This window comes from Hemitrygon akajei, chromosome 3, assembly GCF_048418815.1.
Source record: "Hemitrygon akajei chromosome 3, sHemAka1.3, whole genome shotgun sequence".
Classification (NCBI taxonomy): domain Eukaryota; kingdom Metazoa; phylum Chordata; class Chondrichthyes; order Myliobatiformes; family Dasyatidae; genus Hemitrygon; species Hemitrygon akajei.
Genome location: NC_133126.1, coordinates 36,526,167 through 36,545,915, shown reverse-complemented (window position 1 = coordinate 36,545,915; position 19,749 = coordinate 36,526,167). Strand labels below are relative to the sequence as shown.

At 40.7% G+C, this 19,749-nt stretch overlaps 1 protein-coding gene across 2 annotated transcripts in view; it reads left to right on the top strand.

The window, feature by feature from the left end:
* The first annotated feature begins 1,707 nt into the window (after positions 1 to 1,707).
* The window catches only part of zc3h14 (zinc finger CCCH-type containing 14), a 52,934-nt gene continuing 34,892 nt past the window's right edge, over positions 1,708 to 19,749 (top strand). For both annotated transcript variants that reach the window (XM_073039577.1, XM_073039575.1), the window contains exon 1: positions 1,708 to 1,835. In XM_073039577.1, coding sequence (XP_072895678.1) covers positions 1,800 to 1,835 — 36 coding nt within the window. In that variant the 5' untranslated portion in view covers positions 1,708 to 1,799. The remainder of the gene's footprint in view (positions 1,836 to 19,749) is intronic.

The following is a 19,749-nucleotide window of genomic DNA, read 5'->3' as shown; positions in this document are numbered from 1 at the left end:
TTGGCAGTGTGGAGGATCAGAGAGATCTTGGGGTCTATGTCCATAGGACACTGAAAGTTGCTGCACAGGTTGACAGTGTTGTTAAGAAGGTGCATTGTATGATGGCCTTCATGGGATTGAGTTTACGAGCTGAGAGGTAATTTTACAGCCATATGGGACCCTGGTCAGACCCCACTTGGAGTACTGTGTTCAGTTCTGGTCACCTCACTACAGGAAGGATATGGATACTATTGAGAGAGTGTAGAGGAAATTTACAAGGGCGTTGCCTGGATTGGAGAGCAAGCCTTATGAGAATTGGCTGAGTGAACTCTGCCTTTTCTCCTTGAAGCGACAGAGAACATAAGAACATAAGAAATAGGAGCAGGAGTAGGCCATCTGGCCCATCGAGCCTGCCCCGCCATTCATTAAGTTCATCACTGATCTGTCCGTAAACTCAGCTCCATCTACCTGCCTTTCCCCCATAACCCTTAATTCCCTTACTAAGTAAAAATCGATCTAACTGTTTCTTAGGATGAGAGGTGACCAGATAGAGGTGTATAAGATGATGAGAGGCATTGATTGTGTGGATAGCCAGAGGCTTTTTCCTAGGGCTGAAATGGCTAACACTTGAAATGGCTGAAGGTGCATAGTTTTAAGGTGCTTGGAAGCAGGTACAAGGGGGATGTCTGGGGTAAGTTTTTCCCACACAGAGAGTAGTGGGTGTGTGGATTGCACTGCCAGCGATGGTGATAGAGATGAATGCAAGAGCGTCTCTTAAAAGAGCTTAGAAAACTAGAGGACTATGCAGTAGGGAAATTCAAGGCAGTTTCTAGAGCAGGTTACATGGTCAGCACAACATTGTGGGCCAAAGGGCCTGTAATGTGCTGTAGATTTCTATGTTCTATGATCTATGTACATCTCGATTAACTTAAATATATGATTATTCCATTTACAATCAAAATAAACACAAAAACAGGGGAGTAATTTATGAAGAGGACACAAAGTGGCAATAAATTGATATAGATGGGTTGAATGACTTGGCAAAATAAGCAATTAAGTATTATTTCAGAAAATGTGCAGTTGCCTAATTAGAAAGGGGATAAAAGTTGTAACTACATTGTGAGGTGTAAGTCATCTGGGTGTTTTAGTGATTGAATTTTAGGGACAATAAGTAACTAGGAAAGCAAAAAGCACATTACTATGCAAGGGTGATGGAAAGGTGGCAAATGGGTGTGTAATAGATGCTGAGCACCACACAGGGCATAGAAGACCATTTTGTCCTGAACAAAGAGAATAAGGCAAATGCACAAAATGAGTTAACTTGGGCCCCCGACCTTCCTCTGGCATTCAATGCAATAATGGTAGATCCAACTCTCCTTGTCCATCTTTCAACCACATCATTCTTAGTTCCTCCACTGATTTAACATCTCATACCTGAAACGTTAATGTTGTTTCTCTGCAGATGCTATCTGACCTGCTGATTATTTCCAGTATTTATCGTTTATTTCTGAATTCCAGTTTCTGCACTATATTATTCCAGAAATGACGTACATAGGTAACATTTTACATTACCTGCATTTTCAGTTTCTTCATTTGGTACTTGTCGAATTGATCCAGATTGAAATGTCTTTATTTCTTCGCGAAACACAGCTATATTTCGAAATTTTAATTGAGCGCAATCTAATGGAATAGCAAGGGTTAAGTTTGACCTACACGATGTTCCGTCCTTCCCAGGGGACGCGGTTGCTGCACCGTTTCTGAGGTAGTGAGTGGGAGCCGGCGGTACAGAAACGAGGGTGTTCGTCGATTAATGATCCGGAATGGAAATAGGAACGGAAATCAGCCGTAAGATCAGAGTAAGTGTCTCAGCCGGGCTGCCAGGGAAGCACAAAGCTGTACCTGGCGATCATAGGCCCGGGTCCTGCTTGTGTCGGCGATGCCTCCATCGGGAGACTGGTAGCGGAGCGGTTCGAGGCCTGACCGGGGACCGCGCTCACCGTTCGGTAAAGGACGGCGGCTTCGTTCACAGCCAGCAGTTAGCGCGGCCTGTGAGAACGTTTCACGGCGGCGAGGCTTGCTCTCAATTTCGGGGTCATCTTCTTGACGGGCTAGTGAAGCGGTCGTCGCTTCAGCACCTGATGGGTCATTAATTGCCGATATGTAATAGTATTAGGTATTGGGAAGTGGGGTAAAGGAAATACGATGACTTGCCTTTTCTAATTTAACCGAAGTAGTTCATTACTAAATTTGCGCTACACAAGCAATGTCATTTTGTTTCTGTTGAGTGTTTCGAAGGTATTTTTGTTTAGCCTTTTGAAATACTCTGTTTCAATTGTTGTGGGTAAGAGCTGTGTGGCAAATGTCAGGACTTCTATAAATTGGCGTAGGGACTTGTTTTGTGAGCCTGCTGGACAAAAAAACCCAGTAATATCTTACAGGCAAACTTGAACACTTTCCAGACGAAGCTACTAACTTTTCTCTCAAATGAAAACATTTCAGTCGAATTCAGTCATTCAGTATTGTAATTATATGGAGATTGCAACAAGGCAGAATCTCCCAAGCTACAATGAACACTATGAAATTTGACTGGGGGGGTAAAATAACAGATTAAGGGACTGAAGTTCAGGACTATTGTCAGCTATGTGAAGCAATTAACTAAATTTTAAATTAAAGAAAATAATTAATCTTACCAACAAAATTTTCTGAAGGAGCAGACACAGAATGCTGTAAGGACTCAGATCAGACAGCATCTATGGAATGAATAGAGAGTCAATGCTTTGGGCCAAGGCCCTTCTTCAGGACTGAGGAGGAAGGGGAAGATGCCAGACTAAAAAGGTGGGAGAGGAGAAGGAGGCTAGCTGGAAGGCGATGGGTGAAGCCTGGTGGATGGGAAAGAATCCAAATCGGGTTTAATGTTGTGAAATTCGTAAACTTAGAGGCAGCAGTACAATGCAATACATGATCATATAGAAAATAAGTATATCAAGTACAGTAAGATATATGCATATTAAATAGTTAAATTAAAATAGTGCAAAAACTGAAATAATAAATAATTGAGGTGCTGTTCATGGGTTCAGTGTCCATTTAGAAATTGGATGGCAGAGGGGAAGAAGCTGTTCCTGAATCGCTGAGTGTGTGCCTTCAGGCTTCTGTACCTCCTTCCTCATGATAACAATGAGAAAGGGGGCATGTCCTCGGTAATGGGGGGGGGGGGTGGGGGACCTTAATAATGGATGCTGCCTTTCTGAGGCACCGCTCTGTGAAGACGTCTTGGATTCTACAGAGGTTAGTACCGAAGATCGTGCTGACTAATTTTACAACATTTGATCCCCCAAATTGTTTACCATAAGGAGAAGTCGATATTCGTGCCATCAGGTTGGATGGTACCCATATGGAATATAAGGTGTTGCTCCTCAACCATCAGGTTGGCCTCATCTTGGCACAAGAAGTGGCCATGGACTGACACATCAGAACAGGAATGGGAATTAAAATTTTTGGCCACCGGAATGTCCCACATGTGGAGGTGCTCGACGAAGCAGTACCCCAGTTTATGATGGGTCTCACCAATGTAGAGGCCTCATCAGAAGCACCAGACACCTCCTTGACTCAAAACATACAGTGGCATGCAAAAGTTTGGGCACCCCTGGTCAAAATTTTTTGTTACTGTGAATAGCTAGGCGTGTAAAAGATGACCTGATTTCCAAAAGGCATAAAGTTAAAGATGACACATTTCTTTAATATTTTAAGATTTTTTAATTTCCATCTTTTACAGTTTCAAAATAACAAAAAAAAAAGGGCCCGAAGCAAAAGTTTGGGCACCCTGCATGGTCAGTACTTAGTAACACCTCCTTTGGCAAGTATCACAGCTTGTAAATGCTTTCTGTAACCAGCTAAGAGTCTTTCAATTCTTGTTTGGGGGATTTTTGCCCATTCTTCCTTGCAAAAGGCTTCTTGTCCTGTGAGCTTGGGCCATCTTGCATGCACTGCTCTTTTGAGGTCTATCCACAGATTTTAGATGATGTTTAGGTTGGGGGTCTGTGAGGGCCATGGCAAAACCTTCAGCTTCCGCCTCTTGAGGTAGTCCATTGTAGATTTTGAGGTGCGTTTAGGATCGTTATCCTGTTGTAGAAGCCATCCTCTTTTCATCTTCAGCTTTTTATTTTACAGATGCTGAGATGTTTGCTTCCAGAATTTGCTGGTATTTAATTGAATTCATTCTTCCCTCTACCAGAGAAATGTTCTCCATGCCACTGGCTGGAACACAAGCCCAAAGCATGATTGTTCCACCCCCATGCTTAACAGTTGGAGAGGTGTTGTTTTCATGAAATTCTGCACCCTTTTTTCTCCTGTCACGTATACGCAACCCTGTAAAAGTATCAGCAACAATAGAACACACCTGGAGTGTGGTTTTGCTGTTAACAAAACACCATTTTATTAGTTACTATGTAATATAGTAGCTTGAACTAGGTAAATCAAGAGTTAATGGTGTTATGCATATATAGGTGTAAATAAAGTTCCCAAACTTATTCACACTCAGGTGGCAAGAGTTACAGTCTTACGATGGTATGTAAGAAAAGTTCAGTTCAGATGCACAGTTAATTAATGCCAGATGTTTGTAATCCAAAGCCAAGTGTTGTGAGAAGGTAATTACTCAATATTCCACAGATTCCACAACAGCAATACAAAATAACAATAGCAGTAGGTTTTATCTCCAAAGTCGTTCCACTCCACACACAAAGAATCACCGACAGTGATCTTCAACGAATATCCTTTCAACACAAGTTGTACCACACCCGAATTTAGCTACGGGACATCTCAAAGTGGTGGCCACAGGATACTCAAACAGAATCCACTTGTGGATTATCACCAATGGTAGCTTATCACAAAGGGGACCATCTTGAGGGGAACCACCACCCAGGCAAGGGTCGACACACTGGTAGATACCATAAGGTTACCCCAGACACACAACGTGACAGCCACTTAGTCAGTTCCACGACATACAAAACAACTCCAACAGTGACCTGCCGCAAGGGTGCCTTATCACACCCAGACAAAGGGTAAACAAACACGTGGTATTTCCAAAGGTTTCCCCTCACCAGCGAACCCACTCCTGTGGATTAAACTAAGTGACTTTTGTAGCCGAATGGAAACAAACTCACCTTCACGGGCTACTTAGAGAGAGAGTCCAAACAGTGATCTCTTCGTCACTAGGTTTCTTCTGTTTCAAACCTTCCTCTCTTCTCTTCTCTGCAAAACTTTTAGTTGCAGAACTTGTGAGAGTCATTTATCAATACGCTGGATCAATCTCAACTCGCCCCTTTTGGGCTACTGGAAGTTTAAACCAGCGACCGACTCACTGGTGTCTTCCATTGACAGAATCCATCTTGACTCTAACTGTGTCTTTCTGTGTGGCTGTGACTGTCCTTATAAAAGGTAAACAAGCTGCAGAGAAACCATAACATTGATTGTCCATCAAATAGCCCCATCTCCCCATCCCCCTCCCCCTCTCTCAGCTCAGACAGTGTCCAAAAGTCAGTCTCATTCTCTTAGCTTTTTAAAGTGGCAGCCCACAGGAAAAATTAACCCTAGGGGTACATAACACTCCAAACATACTTTTGCTCATTGAGGCCAAGAAGTTCTATTTTAACTTCATCAGACCACAGGACTTGTTTCCAACATGCATCAGGCTTGTTTAGATGTTCCTTTGCAAACTTCTGATGCTGAATTTTGTGGTGAAGACGCAGGGAAGGTTTTCTTCTAATGACTCTTCCATGAAGGTCATATTTGTGCAGGTGTTGCTGTACAGTAACAGTGCGCCACCACTCCAGAGTCTGCTAAATCTTCCTGAAGGTCTTAGGTCTGAGACCTTGGTAAAAGTTATCTGATGAGAGCTCAAATTTCTTGAGGTGCCCAAACTTTGCATGGTGCTCCTTTCCTTGTTTTCACTCTAAAATTGTATTAAACAAAAATAATACACTAATCTTGCTTAAAACGTTGAAAAGAATGTTTCATCTTTAACTTTATGACTTTTGGAGATCAGTTCATCTTCTACTCACTTCACTATTCACAGTAACAAAAATTTTGACCAGGGGTGCCCAAATTTTTGTATGCCACTGTATCTAGTTCATGAGTAGAAAGTTCTCTATCAAAAATGTTCATTTTACAATTTTTATCTGATTTTCCTTTCCTATTTCCCCAATTTGATCTCTTCATAATTCTGTACCATTATACTTGAGCCTTAAACATTTCTCCAGCAACTTTATTGATATACTGTATACTCATTACGATGACTACCTTCCAGCTTTCTTCTAGTTTGTGTAGCTCCCCTTCGAATTATTTGTACTTTGTAAGCTGCTGCTTGACTTCTACATGTACGAGTTTACAAAGTTTGTTTCTTCCATGATCAGTACTGCTGTTTTTTTTTATAGAAGCAGCTGAATTAAGAAAATAATTGCCTAATGTATCAAATTTAGTACATTGATTGTAAATGTAACGATGTAGTGGTAACTTGGGGTTTAGTTAAAAAGAACAGAATTAGTTGGAACAGACATTGCTCTGTTTAAAGGAAAGAACAGAGTGAACTGCCCAGAGTTGTATTATGTTTGTTGAATATATATAGGTGCTGTTTTGTTTTTGTAAATGAGACAACATTTAACAAAACAGTAATTGAGGAGACTAGTAACTGGCATCAGGAAAGTACGTACAGAAACTGAAACAATGAAAATCAGGTTTAATATCACTGGCGTATGTTGAGAAATTTGTTTTGCTGCTGCAGTACAATGCAATACGTAATAAAAAATATAAATTACAATAAGAAGTTTATATATAAAAAATAGTGCAAAAAGAGAGCAAAAATATTGTGAGGTGGTGTTCGTAGGTCCATTGTTCATTCAGAAATCTGATGGTGGAGGGAAAGAAGCTGTTCCTGAAGCAATGAGTGTGTACCTCCTCCTTGATGGTAACAATGAGAAGAGGGGATATCCTGTGTGATGGGAGTCCTTAATGGTGGGTTTCACCTTTTTGAGGCATCGCCTTTTGACGGTTTCCTCGATACTGGGGAAGCTAATGCCGCAATGGAGTTGGCTGACACTGCAAATTTCTGCACCCTTTTCTGATCCCGTGCAGTGTCCCCCCCCCCCCCCGACCCCCATACCAGACGGTGATGCAACTGGTTCGAATGCTCTCCATGGTATATCTGTGGAAATTTGTGAGGGTTGTGATGACATACCAAGTATCCTCAAACTCCTAATGAAATATAGCTGCTGTCATGCCTTCTTTGTAATTGCATGAATATGTTTGGATTGGGTCCAAGATAAATCTTCAAAGATGTTGACACCCAGAAACTTGAAGCTGCTCACCTTTTCCACTGCTGATCATTCGATGAGGACTGTTGTGTGTTTTCTCAACTCCCCCCTTCCTGAAGTCCACATCATTTCCTTGGTCTTACTGATGTTGAGTGCAAGGTTGCTGTTGCAGCACCATACAGCCAGCTGATCTCACCATCTGAAATTCTGCCAACAATAGTTGAATTTAGATGGATTTATAGATGGCGTTTGAGCTGTGCCTAGCCACCCAGTCGTGGGTGGAGAGAAAGTAGAGCAGTGGGCTAAGCACATACCCTTGAGTTGTGCTGGTGTTGATCCTCAGTGAAGAAGAGTTGGTATTTCCAATCCACACTGACCATTGTCTCCTGGTGAGGAAGTCAAGGATCCAGTTGCAGAGGGAGGTACAGAGGCCCAAGTTTTGGAGCTTGTTCAATAGAACTCAGGATATGATTGTGTTAAACAGTGAGTTGTAATCAATAAACAGCAGTCTGATATAGGTAATGCAATTGTCCAAGTGATCCAAGGTGAGTGGAGAGCCAGTAAGATTGCATCAGCTATAGACCTATTGATGACAGGCAAATTGTAGCGGCTCCAGGTCCTTGCTTAGGCCGGAGTTGATTCTAGCCGTGACTAACCTCTCAAAGCACTTCATCACGGTAGATGTGAGTGCAACTGGGTGATAATCATTGAGGCAGCTCGCCCTGCTTTTCTTGGGCACTGACATGATTGCTGTCCTTTTGAAACAGGTGGGAACCTCTCACTGCAGCAGTGAGAGATTAAAGATGTCCTTGAACACTCCTACCAGTTGGTTGGCACAAGTTTTCAATGCCCTACCAAGTATACCATCAGACCCTGAGGCCTTGCAGATGTAGCAGGTGAAATTTAATCATGTAAGTGTGGCAGCATTCAATTTAGAGGGAAATAACATGAATAATTCAAGTGCTACTATTTTGAGGAAGAGCTGGTTGGTGGTGCATATTCTTTTACATGGCAATCAAAAAAGATAGTGAAGAAAAGATAGTAATAGAAGCAAACGTTGAAAGTACATATAGGTCACCCCTGAGATTCACTTTCTTGTGGGCATTCTCAATAAAACTATAGAATAATAACAATAACAGAATCAATGAAAGATCACCCAACTTGGGCGTTCAATCAGAGTGCCGAAGACAACAAACTGTGCAAATACAAAACAAAAGAAAGAATAATAATTATCAAAAACATGAGATGAGTCCTTGAAAGTGAGTCCATTAGTTGTGGGAACATTTCAATGATGGGGCAAGTGAAGTTGAGTGAAGTTATGCCCTATATGTGCAGAATGATGGGGAGGGGTTTACCTGTGATGGACTGGGTTGTATCCAGTACTTTTTGTAGCATTTTCTGTTTAAGGGCATTGGTGTTTCCATACCAGGCTGTGATGTGGCCAGTCAAAATACTCTCCAGTACACATCTGTAGAAGTTGGTCATAGTTTTAGATGTAATACCAAATCTCTGCAAACTCCTAAGGAAGTGTGATTTCTTCGTAACTGCACTTAATGTGATGTGGTCCAGGACAGGTCCCTCGAAATAATAATACCAAAGAATTTAAAGTTGCTGATCCTCTGAGGACTGGCTCTTGGACCTCTGGTTTCCTCTCTTGAAGTCAATAATTAGCTCCTTGGTCTTAATGGCATTGGCAACACTCAGCCAGATTTTCAGTCTCCCTCCTATAAATTGATTCATTATCACCTTTGATTCAACCCACAACAGTGGTGTCATCAGCAAACTTGAATATGGTATTGGAGCTGTGCTTAGCCACACATTCATAAGACTAGAGTAGACTGGAGCAAAGGGCTAAGCGCACCGCCTTGTGGGGCACCTGTGCTGATGGCGATCATGGAGAAGTTGTTGTTGTCAATCCAAGATAACTGGGGTCTGCAAGTGAGGAAATTGAGGATCCAATTGCACAAGGAGGTATTGAGGCCAATGTCTTGAAGCTTATTGATTAGTTTTGAGGGGATGATGGTATTGAGCTTTAGTCGATTAAGAGCATCCTGCTGGAATGCATCTTTGTTGTCCAGATGTTCCAGGGTTGAGTGAAGACCCAGTGAGATGGCATTTGCTGTGGACCTGTTGCTCCGGTTGGCAAATTGGAGTGTATCTAAGTTGCTTTTCAGGCAGCAGTGATATGTTTCATCACAAACCTCTCAAAACACAAAACACTTCATCACTGTTGATGTAAGTGCTACTGGGTGATAGTCATTGAGACAGGTTACCATGCTCTTCTTGGGCATATAATATTGGAAAAATTAGTGGCAAGTTAGAGGATTGGGTAGGTTTTGAAAACCAACAGAAGGTAAGGTAAGCTAGTAAATAATATAAAGGAGGATACAAAAAGTTTTTTCAGATGTATAAAGGGTAAAAGAAAGGCAAGAGTGGATATTGGAACACTGGAAAATTACACTGGAGAGATAGTAACGGGGGACAAAAATGGCAGACAAACTTAATAAGTATTTTTGTGTCAGTGTTCACTGTCGAAGACCTAGCAGTATGCCAGAAATTCAAGAGTGTTGGGGCAGAAGTGAGTGTAGTTGCTATTACTAAGGAGAATGTGCTTTGGAAGCTGAAAGGTCTGAAGGTAGATAAGTCACCTGCACCAGCTGGACTATATCTGAGGGTTCTGAAAGAGGTAGCTAAAGAGATTGTAGAGACATTAGTATTGATCTTTCAAGAATCACTAGATTCTGAATGGTTCCATAGGACTGGAAAATTGCAACTGTTACTCCACTCCTTAAAAGGGAGGAAGGCAGAAGAAAAGAAATTATAGTCTGGTTAGCTTGACTTCAGTGGTTGGGAAGACATTGGAGTCCATTATTAAGGTTGAGGTCTTGGGATACTTGAAGGCACATGATAAAATAGGTCAAAGTCAGCATGGTTTCTTCAAGGGGAGATCTTGCTTGAAAAATCTGTTGGAATTCTGTGAGGAAATTACAGGCAGGAGAGTCAGTGGATGTTATTTACTTGGATCTTCAGAAGTCCTTTGACAAAGTGCTGTACATGAGGGTCCTTAACAAGATCAGAGCCCACGGTAGTACAGGAATGATTCTAGTATGGATAGAAGATTGGCTAACTGGTAGGAGGAAAAGTGTCAGAATAAAGGGGGCCTATTCTGGTTGGCTGTCAGATGAACACTAAAGAAACGGCGAAGTTTCTATTCTGGTTGGCACTAGTGGTGTGCCTTAGGGGTCGGTATCCGGTCCACTTCTTTTCACATTATATGTCAATGATTTGGATGACAGAATTGATGGCTTTATCTCCAAGTTTGCAGATGATACAAAGATAAGTGGAGGAGCAGGTAGTACAGGTGTCCCCCGTTTTTCAAACGTTCGCTTTACGACACCTCGCTGTTACGAAAGACCTACATTAGTTACCTGTTTTCGCTAACAGAAGGTGTTTTCACTGCTATGAAAAAAGGCATCGCGTGCAAGCCAAGCAGCCAAGCTCCTTCCCTGGAACTGTATTCTAGCCGGCATTGCTTAAACACGTGCCTCTGAGCATCTGTGCTTTATGTTGATTTATTTAGTGCATCTGTTAGCAAGATGAGTTCTAAGGTATTGGAAAAACCTAAAAGAGCTGGTAAGGGTGTAACACTTAGCGCAAAACTAGACATAATTAAGCGTTTCGATCATGGTGAACGAAGTAAGGACAAAAGTGAGTTTAGCTTGTGGAAGTTGACGAAGATGATGTTGAAGAAGTTTTGGCATCTAATGACCAAGAACTGACAGATGAAGAGCTGATGCAATTTTAAGAGGAAAGGATGACAATCGAGTGAAGTCGTCCAGGAACTGAACGTGAAGGAATCGCGTGAGATTTTTGCTGCAATTGACAATGCTGCAATGATTGCAGAAAAGTACGACTTTAATTTTGAAAGGGTACGTAGGTTTAGGGCATATTTGCAGGATGGTTTGAGTGCTTACAAAGAAATGTATGACAGAAAAATGTGCGAGGCTAAGCAGTCAAGCATACTATCGTTTTTCAAGCCTTCCACATCAGCCACAGCAGATGATGAACCTCGACCTTCGACATTGAGGCAGGCAGACAAGAAGATAACCTGCCTGCCCTGATGGAAACAGACGACGATGAGATGACACCCCAGTGTCCCACCACCCCAACCTCTGACAACTCAGCCTAACACGCTACCATCAGTGTGCTCGCTGTCTTCCCGATTCCAGTAAGTGATACTATGCCATACATACATTATTTCTACTTTATATAGGCTGTGTATTTTTATGTGTTATTTGGTACCATTTGTTATTTGGTATGATTTGGTAGCTTCATAGCTTAAAGGTTACTGGAGAGAGCGCTTGTGCCGAGTGTTTCTGCTGAGAGTGCTGCCAAAAGCGCTTGCATGAGATTTTCGCTACAGTGGACAGTGCTGCAATGATTGCAGAAAAGTTTTTCTATGTTATATAGGCTGTGTATTTATCAGATCATTCCTGCTTTTACTATATGTTACTGTTATTTTAGGTTTTATGTGTTATTTGGCATGATTTGGTAGGGTTTTTTTGGGTCTGCGAATGCTCACAAATTTTTCCCATATAAATAAATGGTAATTGCTTCTTCACTTTATGACATTCCGGCTTATGAACCGTTTCATAGGAACGCTCTACCTGTGGATGGTGGGGGAAACCTGTATTGAGGAAGCAGAGAGTCTGCAGATGGACTTAAATAGATTAGGAGAATGGACAAATAAGTGACAGATGGAATACAATGTCAAGAAGTGTATGGTCATGCACTTTGGTAGAAGGAATAAAGGCATAGAGTATTTTCTAAATGGGGGGAAAGTAGAAAAATAAGAGGTAAGAGACCATGTGCAGGATTTCCTAAAGGTTAAGACCATAAGATATAGGAGCAGAGTTAGGTCATTTGGCCTATTGAGTCTGCTCTGCCATTTCATCATGACTGATCCATTTTTCCTGTCAGCCCCAATCTCCTGCCTTCTCCCTGTATTCCTGACCAATCAAGAATCTTATCACCCTCTGCCTTAAATATGCATAAATCTTGGCCTCCACACTGCCCGTGGCAACGAATTTTACTGATTCACCACTCTCTGGCTAAATAAATTCTTCCTCATCTCTTCTAAAAGGATGTCTCTCTCTATTTGGAAGCCGTGTCCTCTGGTCCTAGACACTCCCACCGTATGAAACATCCTCTCCACATTCACTCTATCGAGGTCTTTCACCATTTAATAGGTTTCTATTAGGTTACCCCTAATTCTTCTGAATTCTAGTGAATACAACCCCAGGGCCATAAAACGCTCTTCGTGTGACAAACTGTTCAATCCTGGAGGTTGAGTTGGCAAGGAAGGCGAATGCTATGTTAGCATTCATTTCGAGAGGACTAGAATATAAGAGTAAGGATGTGATGCTGTGGCTTTATAAAGCTTTGGCTGACCACAGTTGGAGTATTGTGAGGAGTTTTCTCACTGGAATTTAGGAAAAATGAGGGGAATATTTCATTGAAAACTCGAATATTGAAAGGCCTAGATAGAATAGGTATGGAGAGGTTGTTTCCTATAGCTTGTGAGTCTAGGACCAGAGTGCACAGCCTCAGAGTAAACATGAGGAAATCTGCAGTTGCTGGAAATTCAAACAACATACACAAAATTCTGGTAGAACACAGCAGGCCAGGCAGCATCTATAAGGAGAAGCACTGTTGACGTTTCGGGCCGAGACCCTTCATCAGGACTAACTGAAAGGAAAGATAGTAAGAGATTTGAAAGCAGTGGGGGGTGGGGGAAATGCAAAATGATAGGAGAAGACCGGAGGGGGTGGGATGAAGCTAAGAGCTGGAAAGGTGATTGGCAAAAGTGATACAGAGCTGGAGAAGGGAAAGGATCACAGGATGGGAGGCCTCGGGAGAAAGAAAGTGGGGGGGAAGCACCAGAGGGAGATGGAGAACAGGCAGAGTGATGGGCAGAGAGAGAGAAAAAAAAACAAACAACTAAATATGTCAGGGAGGCAGAGAGCCTCAGAGAAATGTCCTTTTAGAATAGATGAGCAATTTCGCTTGCCAGGTGGCTTTGGAGGCTAAGTCATTAGGTATATTTAAAGTGCAGGTTAATAGGTTCTTGATTAGTAAGGCTGTCAAGGGCTTTGGGGTGAATGCAGGAGAATGTGGTTGAGTGGGATAATAAATCAGCCATGATGGAATGGCAGCACAGCCTCAATTGGCGAAATGGCCTAATTCTGCTCCTATCTCTTATAATCTTATGATCACATTTACATTCAAACTCCAATAATCACTGTCGTACTCTTTGGCAACCTGATGGTTTGAAATCTAGCTCACTAGATGATGTTTGCCACTTTGAAAGAAAAATGACTCTGGTGACCAGACTTCAAGTGGTGATACTTTCATACAGCATGATATGATGGAGAGCTTGCAGCAGAGTGCAAGACTGAATTACGGAGTAATTTTGTTATATATCTATACTGCTGAACAGGTGAATATACATGATTACTGGCATGCAAGTGAATTTGTTACAGAAGCAGATATACATAACGAGGAGCAAATAAGTAAATTGGTAGCACAGATATTTTTAATCATAGAACAGACAGTGACTAAATGATACGAGTGTGTGTTCCTCTCTTATGCACTCAGTGCTGCATCCTGATTATGAGAGACTGCTGTCTGCAATTCTAAGCTTCGGACATTGGGTTAGAAAAATTCATTGGGTTACAAAGTTCAAATAGAAAAACGCAAGTTAGTTCATTAACCTTTTTGCTGACCGTTCTCCCACAGCCGCACTCCCTTCCAACTCATTGGGGCTCTGATTCCTGTAGCTCCTTCCAACTCATAAAGGTTTCAATTCCCACACATCTAGTTAATATGTTTGCTGGAAAATTAATTATATCTTTAAAAATGATTCTAAAGTATGTTTTGTAGTAAATGAAAAACATCAAATAGTCAAGGAATATGAAATCATGAGCATACAGGATTACTGATTTTTATTGTACTTGGCTTTGTATATATGGACATTGAACATAAAAGCAAGAAAGTCATACTAAATCTTCAAAATCATTGCTTTTGCTAATAGTAATAGATACGACAATTTAGGAAGGATGTCAAAGTCTTAGAAAATGAACAGTGAAAGTTTGCCAGTTGTTATCAGGTATGAGGAAATTTAGAATGAAAGAATGGAAAAATTGATCTTGTTCTCCTTGGAGTAGAGACATTTAAGGTGAAAGTTTTTCATAGTTTTGAATATATCTTATGATAAGCCAAGATTGAATACATCTTATGATAAGACAAATACTGAGAAACTATTTCCTCTAGTAAGTTAGTGAGTTACTGGATATGTTAGTTTTAAATACATATGTTAATAACTGAAAAAAAAGAAATATTTAGATAATTGGGGCATACTTTCTGAAACCTTAGTGGAAGCAGATTCTATAGGATCTGATACCTTCAAGTAACATTTGAATGTGCATTTGAACTGACTAATTTTTGGCTTAATACAGGATGGGAGAAGTGAAGGAGGCAGTGGTATTGAGGTGTAGACGGAGTTCCTTCAAAGAGTCAGCCTGGATTGTATAATCTAATAGATAATATTTTTGAAGAAGTGATGTAAAAACAGACATGTACAATTCTATAATCTCATAAGTAGATGTACCATGTCAGTAAGGGAAGGAATCACGTAAGTGCCATTACAAAGAAAGCATGGCAGCATCTCTACTTTCTTAGAAGCTTGTGAAGACTGGCATGTCATCTAAAACATTGACAAACTTCTACAGTTGTGTGGTGGCGAGTATATTGACTGGTTGCATCACAGCCAATGGCCTTATATGGAAAAGACTACAAAAAGATGTGGGAACGGCCCAGTCCACCACAGGTAAAACCCTCAGCACCATTGAGCACATATGCATGGAGCGCTGTCTCAGGAAAGCAGCATCCATCAAGGACCCTCACCATCCAGGACATGCTCTCTTCTCACTGCTGCTGCCATCAGGAAGAAGGAGCTTGAAAACCCATGCCACCAGGTTCAGGAACAGTTATTACCCCTTAACCATCAGGGTCTTGAACCAAAGCAGATAACTTCACTTGACCTATCACTGGACTGTTCTCACAACCTATGTATTCACTTTCAAGGACTTTTCACTTCATGTTTTCAATATTTGTTGGTTACTTATATTATTAATGTTATATTTGCAGTTTTTTGCACTTTGGTTGTTGTCTGTCCTGTTAGGTGTGGTCCTTTCATTGATTCTATTGTCCTGTATTTACTGTGATTGCAGGGTTTAATTAATTTCAGGGTTGCATTTATTAACATGTTTATTAACTTTGATAATAAATTTCCTTTAAACTTTTAATATTTCTTCCCCTTATCAAATTAAAAAGGCTTTTAGAGGTTAGAAATGAGAGGTGAGGAAGATGAGACATTTTAAGGAATATTTTTAATTACATTTTTGTGATGTATCTCAACCACCAGCAAAATTCCTGATTTAGCAATGTTTCAAATATCTTACTATGTCTGAATTTGAGATCTATCTGCAAATTAATTCATGAAAACTAACCTGTTTAATAGCAAAAATGTTCTGAGTAACAGACAATCTGCTGGAAAATCTCTGTGGGGCAGGCAGCGTTTGTGAGGGGACAAATTGTTGGCCTTTCAATTTCAAACTCTGCATCAGGACTGAGAGTGGAGAGGGAAGAGTATAAAGAGGAGTGAAACAAGGTCCAGAAGGACTGAGGAGGGTGAACGGATGTTGTGCAGATTGGAGCAGCTTGGGGGTGGGGGTGGAGCAGAGGAGTGGAAGCAGATGAAAAGGAGCACAGGCAGGACCAGGTAGGAGGTGGGGAGGGTGAATGTGGAGACAACTCGAATGGTAATAAGTGGGAACACACAAGTGCTGGGATCTGGTAAGTAAGCAAGGTGATAATGAGAACCATTTGGGAAAAGGGGAAGGGCAGATAGAACCAGACAGGCAGAATCCAGTGGGTGAAGTGTGACGATAGTTGATTGATGGAACCAAGAGGGGGAAGGGGACAAAATGGGTGATTAGAGGACAGAAGTGGGATTATGGGAAAGGTAATGAAAATGAAATGATTGGAGATGGATCAGGAGGAGAGAAGGAAGGGAAGCATAGGGACAAAGGTTACCTGAAATTGAAATATCAGTATTGATGACATTAGGTTGTAGACTACCCAGGTACAACGTGAGGAATTGTTCTTCTAGTTTGCTGTGCATTTCACCCTACCAGTGGAGAAGGTTGAGAGCAAACAGGTCCAGGTGGAAGTACGAAGGCCCCACCTTAGGTATAAATATTGTTCCACCGAGAAGGACTGTTTGGTAACTCGCTGGTGGGAAGGGAACAAGGAAAGCGAAGATGTTGCAGATCCTCCAGTTGCACAGGAGCAGTATTTAATCTCCTAGGTGATTGACAGTGTATATTAATAACAGTACGGTAGTTTATTGGGTCCAGAGAAGATGTTAAGGAGTAATCCAGCATTTTCTGTACTTCCTTGCTTAACAGCATGTGTGTTGTTGCTGTTAGTTTTATAAGAATTAGAATCAGGTTTATAATCACTGACATGTTGTGAAATTTGTTGTTTTGTGGCAGCAGTACCATACAAGACATAAAACTTACAATAATTACAAAATAAATAGTGCAAAAGAATAATGAGGTCATGTTTATAGTTTCATAGACCATTCAGAAATCTGATGGTGGAGGAAAATAAGTTGTTTTTAAAATGTTGAGTGCGGGTCTTCAGGTTGCTGTCCTTGCTCCATGATTGTAGGGACGTGAAAGGGCTAGTCTCAGATGGTGAGTGTCTTTAATGATGGATGTTGTCTTCTTGAGGCATTGCCTCCTGTAGATACCCTGATGGTGAGGGGAGTTGTGCCCATACCCGTAATGGAACTGGCTGAGTCTACAAGAGTCTGCAGCCTCTTGCGATCCTGTGCATCAGAGCCATCATACCAGACGCTGATGCAACCAGTTAGAATGCTCTACACTGTAGAAATCTGTAGAAATTTGCAAGAGTCTTTGGTGGCATACCAAATCTCCTCAAACTCTCCTCAAGTGACATAGAGCCACTGGTGTACCTTCTTTGTGATTGCATTACTGTTTGTTGGATTTGAAGCTATTACCACATATAATTATGGAAATGGAACCATTTATTCACACAGCATTGAAAAGTTGTTGGATAGTTTTCAAAGAAAATACTGGTTTGTCAAAAATGTTCACCGAATTAACAGCTCTAAGTAGAGGTCCGCAATCCCTTATCTGAAATCCTTGGGGCCTGTTGCATTTTGGAATTCAGAATTTTTCGGATTTCAGAATCCCTCCTTATTGGTTCTGGGACCCGCCGCGGATACCAAAAACACATATGCTCAAGTCCCTTATTGCAGGTGGACATTAGGACCCTGCGGAGCACCAGATCTACGCACATCCTCCCGTATACTTTAAATCATCTTTAGGTTACTTATAATACCTAATACAATGTAAATGCTATGTAAATAGTTGTTGTACTATATTGTTTATGGAATAATGACAAGAAAAAATTCCAACAAAAACATTCAATAAAACATAAAAGTATACAGCTTCAAATGAACCGAATCAAACACATGGTAAATGACTTATTTAGAATAAATGTAGAACATCATTGTCACTATAAAACTTAAGTAACTTGTCTTTCTGTTTCTTTGAATCATATACAGTGGTAGTTCCGACACCATATTCTTCAGTAAGGCGCCGCACAGACACACCACGATCAAGCTTCTGCAATAACTCCACTTTCTGTGTTATTGATAATGATAGATGCTTCCTTCGCTTTTTCTCATTGTTACCCATAGGTGTATCTGCAGCTCTTTTTGACATTTTCACAGTGAAATTGAACACAAAGTCAACAGTGAACACAAGATATCAGTGAACAGCAAATGCACGTGTAACCAGTACGAGCGCTGAGCCCCAACTGACATCTGGCGGCCTCTGCTAGCGCTGCCACATCATACCTGAGTGATGTCAGCTGTTGGCAAAAAATAACTTTGTGTTTGGAGCTTTTTGGATTTCAGAATTTCAGATAAGGGATTGTGGACCTGTATTTCAAGATTTCTCATTTGTCGAGGGGGTGACAAAAAGTGACTCATTTGATGCCACTTTTTTTTTTGTTCTGTTCTCTTGGAATTGAAATCTTGCAAAATTGTTTGTTTATGGGCAGTTTTCCATTATATGGGAACACAGTGCAGTCAAATAGAAACAGAATACTGGAATTAGGAGATCAGGCGGCATGTGTGCAGAGAAAAATGAGAATTAACTGCCCGGATCAGTGACCCTCTGACAGGTCAGCTCTGAAAGACTATTGACCAAGTACATTCTCCACAGATATGCCTGACCTGCATATATTTCAGATTTCCAACATTTTTATTTTGTTACTTTTTTGATTACTATTATTCAATAACTTTTCATGGTATGTCCTTCAGTTACATAATATTTTTTCCTGATAATATAAAAGTGTAATTTTTGCATGAATGAGTTTTGGTATTATTATAACAAAATAAATTCTGTGAGAGATTGATACAGCGTCATAAAGCCGGCCATTTGGCCCATCTGGCCAATGCCAACCAACCCAGTCATGCTGTTATAGCTTGTTTTTATTTTACATGCCCCAACTTCTGCCAGCTCGTTCTATTTTGTAGTGGCTACTTAAGTAACAAACCTAAACCGCTGTGATGCTGAGTGATAGAATTGACATTGTGTGAAGTGCTTCCAAATAACTTAGTTTCAAATCAAAGAAAGTATGTTCAATTCCTTATCATGAAACCAGCAAAGATGAACAATCAAAAATAGCGATAGCATAATTAATGATATTAACAAAGTTTGCAGAATTAGTGTAATAAGCAGTCAACAAAAAAATCCATCTCTAACTTAGTCTCTATCTAAACTAATCTAGACAACATAAAGGGTGAATACCTGACTTTACTTTTAGCGCGCCTAAAACCCATGTGACAAATTACTGTAACCCATAATAAAATATGTAACACAAAATACAATACAGATAGAAAGAAAATAGATTAATAGCTCCTACCTTGTGTAAAAAAAAAGTAAAATTGCTATCAAGTTCCTATCCATTTTCGCCCCTTATCTATGCCATTCATGATTTTATCTCTTTAGAAATGATGCATTAAGTATTCACTGTCTAGGATTAATTTTCAACAACTTGCTTTTAAATAGCACTTTAACTATGAAACTCTTATGAGACACTTACTTGAGAAAGTGAACATTTGGGTAAGAGATGAGTTTTATGAAATATCTTGCAAGAAGCAAATAAAAGGTGGGTGTTTGATCAGAAGATCAAACTGGATGAAGGCACAATTACCCACCTGGGATCACTCAGTTGGAAGAGTTAATGGTGAGCATTAAGGTTGTGCCTTTACATTTTCTTGCAACTTCTTGTGGACAGTGATCCT